This window comes from Aplysia californica, unplaced genomic scaffold (assembly GCF_000002075.1).
Source record: "Aplysia californica isolate F4 #8 unplaced genomic scaffold, AplCal3.0 scaffold00222, whole genome shotgun sequence".
NCBI classification, from domain to species: Eukaryota; Metazoa; Mollusca; class Gastropoda; order Aplysiida; family Aplysiidae; genus Aplysia; species Aplysia californica.
The window spans coordinates 2444-5253 of record NW_004797492.1 but is presented as its reverse complement, the minus strand read 5'-3'; the positions used below and the strand labels follow the sequence as shown (position 1 = coordinate 5253).

Sequence of the window (2810 nt, the reverse complement as noted above, 5' to 3'; positions counted from 1 at the left end):
CCCCCCCTCTTTGTTTCTCTATCAGAAATAGTTTTAATTTAAATGATCATAATCCTAATCTAGGAATGTTGACATTTCTTAGAAGAGAGCGTTGTTCACATGTTTTTTGTGTTTTTTTGAAAAAAAGATTTGTCGCCCACTTATCTTGGAAGTGCATGTTGTCATCCACTGTTTTTGTGGGAGGTGTGTGTCTGTACGCTCAAAGTCAAAGACTCCAAGGCTCAGATGTACTTTCCCTTATCACAGCTGGTGGAGGGTACTAAAGGTGTAGAGCGGTCTGCTTGGCTGGTTGTGGTCGGTCATGATGATCAGTTTGTGTAATTGTGAACCAGAGGTAAATCCAAAGACATCTAGAAATGATTTACCTGCTTTCAGCATCTTTTTGCAGTACATAGACACCCTCACAATATAGATCTATATATACATGTAACTATCACTATTGACCGTATTTGTTTTTGGCAAGATATCTTGGTTCTCACTCATACTGATTGGCTGTAATCTAGGCCAACAACAACGACATTAGGCAATTCTGTTTGTTCCTTCTTTTGTCCCTCCTGGTTTTTCTGTCTGTCTGTCTGTCTGTCTGTCTGTCTGTCTGTCTGTCTGTCTGTCTGTCTTGCTCTTATCCAGTGGGTTTATTCCTGCTTTCCTGTCCAACATCTGTTGTCCTCATCTCTCCTCCTCTTTCTCTTCCAATGTTACTCTCTTGTTACACCTCTAAATATCAGCACTTAGATGACCTAATTGTGTTGTAAGTGCCATGAAACCTCTCACTAAAACAAAACAATACAAAGTTTTTCCCCGCACCAAATGATGGCGGGTGTTACTGAGTGGTAGGTCCTACTTCTTTTATTTTCCTCTGTTGTTTCTGTCTGTTTGTCTTACTTTTCCCCTGTAGTCAAAGACCGTTTATGTGTCGATATGTCTCCCTTTACTCAAACTTGAACTTAATCTAAATCTAAAGGAGTATAATGCTGTTTACACGCTCTAATTCCTTACTTTTTCATTGGTCTCTCTCCCCCCCTCCATTGTGATGTACAGAGCGGCGGAGGACGCGTTTGTGAAGGAGCGTGACGAGAAGGTATCGGGCCAGGCCTGGGAGAAGATCACGCGGCTGTGCGAGTTCAACCCCAAGAACTCCAAGACCACCAAGGACGTCGGTCGCTTCCGCGGGATCCTGCTGCAGCTCAAGCAGACGCCGCTCGTCCGCTAGGGACTGCCCCGCCGCGCCTCGTCCTAGTGGTTGTGCGTCACATTGTGTGTCTGTATGTGTGTGTGTGTGTGTGTGTAATGTGTTCACTACATGGCCGTTCTTTTCTGTGATAGATCATGTAGTCAAAGCGTTTCCTGTCCTGTTTCTAAGTTTGTCAGTCACAGCTGTATGATGTTCTGTCCTGTCCTGTCCTGTCCTGTCCCCCCGTAGAATTGTTTTCCTATGTCAGGAGCGAGTGCCATTTACCTCCCTCCCCGACAGTCAGGGAATTCGGCAAGTTTAGGACGTTGCAGTCTTTGGTCTTGTTTGTTATGACGGTTTTGTCGTTATGGATACGATGTTTGCCCGTCTTTTTTTAATGAACAGACTGCGGAACTACTACCTGATGTTGGTGGCACTCCCTTGTCATTTGTGTGTGTGTCTGTTTGTCTTGTCTGTGATGTGTTGAGCATTATGCAGATGTTGGCTGTGGTCTTTAGACTGTTGTGAAAATGTAGTGATGACTTAGACGTTTGAAATGTAAAACGGTAGAAAATGTTCTTAGACTGTGTCATGAATGTTGTTTCTCTTTTGAAAATGTAGCTGTTTGGTTTTGTGTTGTACGAAATATTTCGTTGTTCAGGAAGAGATTGTTGGTTTGTGTTGTTACAGATTTGTCTGGAAGGGAAATTAGCATCTTGTAAGGTGTTGTGTGATTTCATTGTGTGTGTCCATGAGATGGCATTTTTTGTAAGTTATTTATGTTCAGTTTGTGAACAAATGAAAGTGTAATTAATTTAGTGGGGAAAAAAAATTGTGTTAGGGTGGATCATTTATCATGACAGCTTTTGACTGGGATCAGTTTTTTTCATTGGAAATGTGTTGTAATCATTTTATTTGCTGTTATCGTTAGTGTGTGGGCGCGCTCGCGTGTGTGTATGTCTGCTTGCTTACGAGTATTACTAGTACTATTATGCGTGTGAGTGTATGTTTGATGGCCTGTGGTTTTTGAGCATAAGTTTGGAGTACCCGGTACCCAAAAGTACCCGCAACGGTTTTGAGAGTATATCTGTTGTGGGGTTTTTGTTTGTTTTTTTATGTTCATAGTCAGAATTGCACAAAATGTCATTTAAAAGTACATTTTCCACATTAAAACTAATTTATCGAAAATTTATTTTTCTTCGGTGCTTTTCAGTTTTGTTTGCTTTATCTCATCTCGTGGGAATGTTCCGTGCGAAGCAGTTCCTTCCCCTGTCTCATCAGGATGTTCTACAGATAGTTGACATAGGGGCAAAATCAAAAGTCCAGAGCATTAAATTGAAAGTTTTATTGAACTGTGTCAAAAATTTTGTTTGGATGGCAGAAGCTGTGTCAGCTGTATTGTTTCAGTACTCACTTACGTGTTTGGAGTTATCTTGTTCTGTACAGGCTTACACTAGGGTGTCTTCACACCCAATGTAAGGAAGGGGGGGGGGTGAGTTTGTGTTCTATTTTTAGCCTAGGTGGATGTGTTTGTTCATTTTGTGCAATAACGCTTGCACCGGAGCCGTTTTGCTGATTGTAATCTGTCATTCCAGATGTTTCGTGGTTTTATGTTTTGGGGCTTTTTGGGGGTTGT

The 2810-nt window shown here is 41.8% G+C and overlaps 1 protein-coding gene across 3 annotated transcripts in view; it reads left to right on the top strand.

Moving 5' to 3' along the window:
* LOC101851807 (clathrin light chain A) overlaps window positions 1–2362 on the top strand; it is a 15439-nt gene extending 13077 nt beyond the window's left edge. For all 3 annotated transcript variants that reach the window (XM_005099684.3, XM_035970108.1, XM_013083272.2), the window contains one exon: window positions 1042–2362. In XM_005099684.3, the coding sequence (XP_005099741.1) occupies window positions 1042–1213 (172 nt within the window). In that variant the 3' untranslated portion in view covers window positions 1214–2362. The remainder of the gene's footprint in view (window positions 1–1041) is intronic.
* The last annotated feature ends 448 nt before the right edge of the window (window positions 2363–2810 follow it).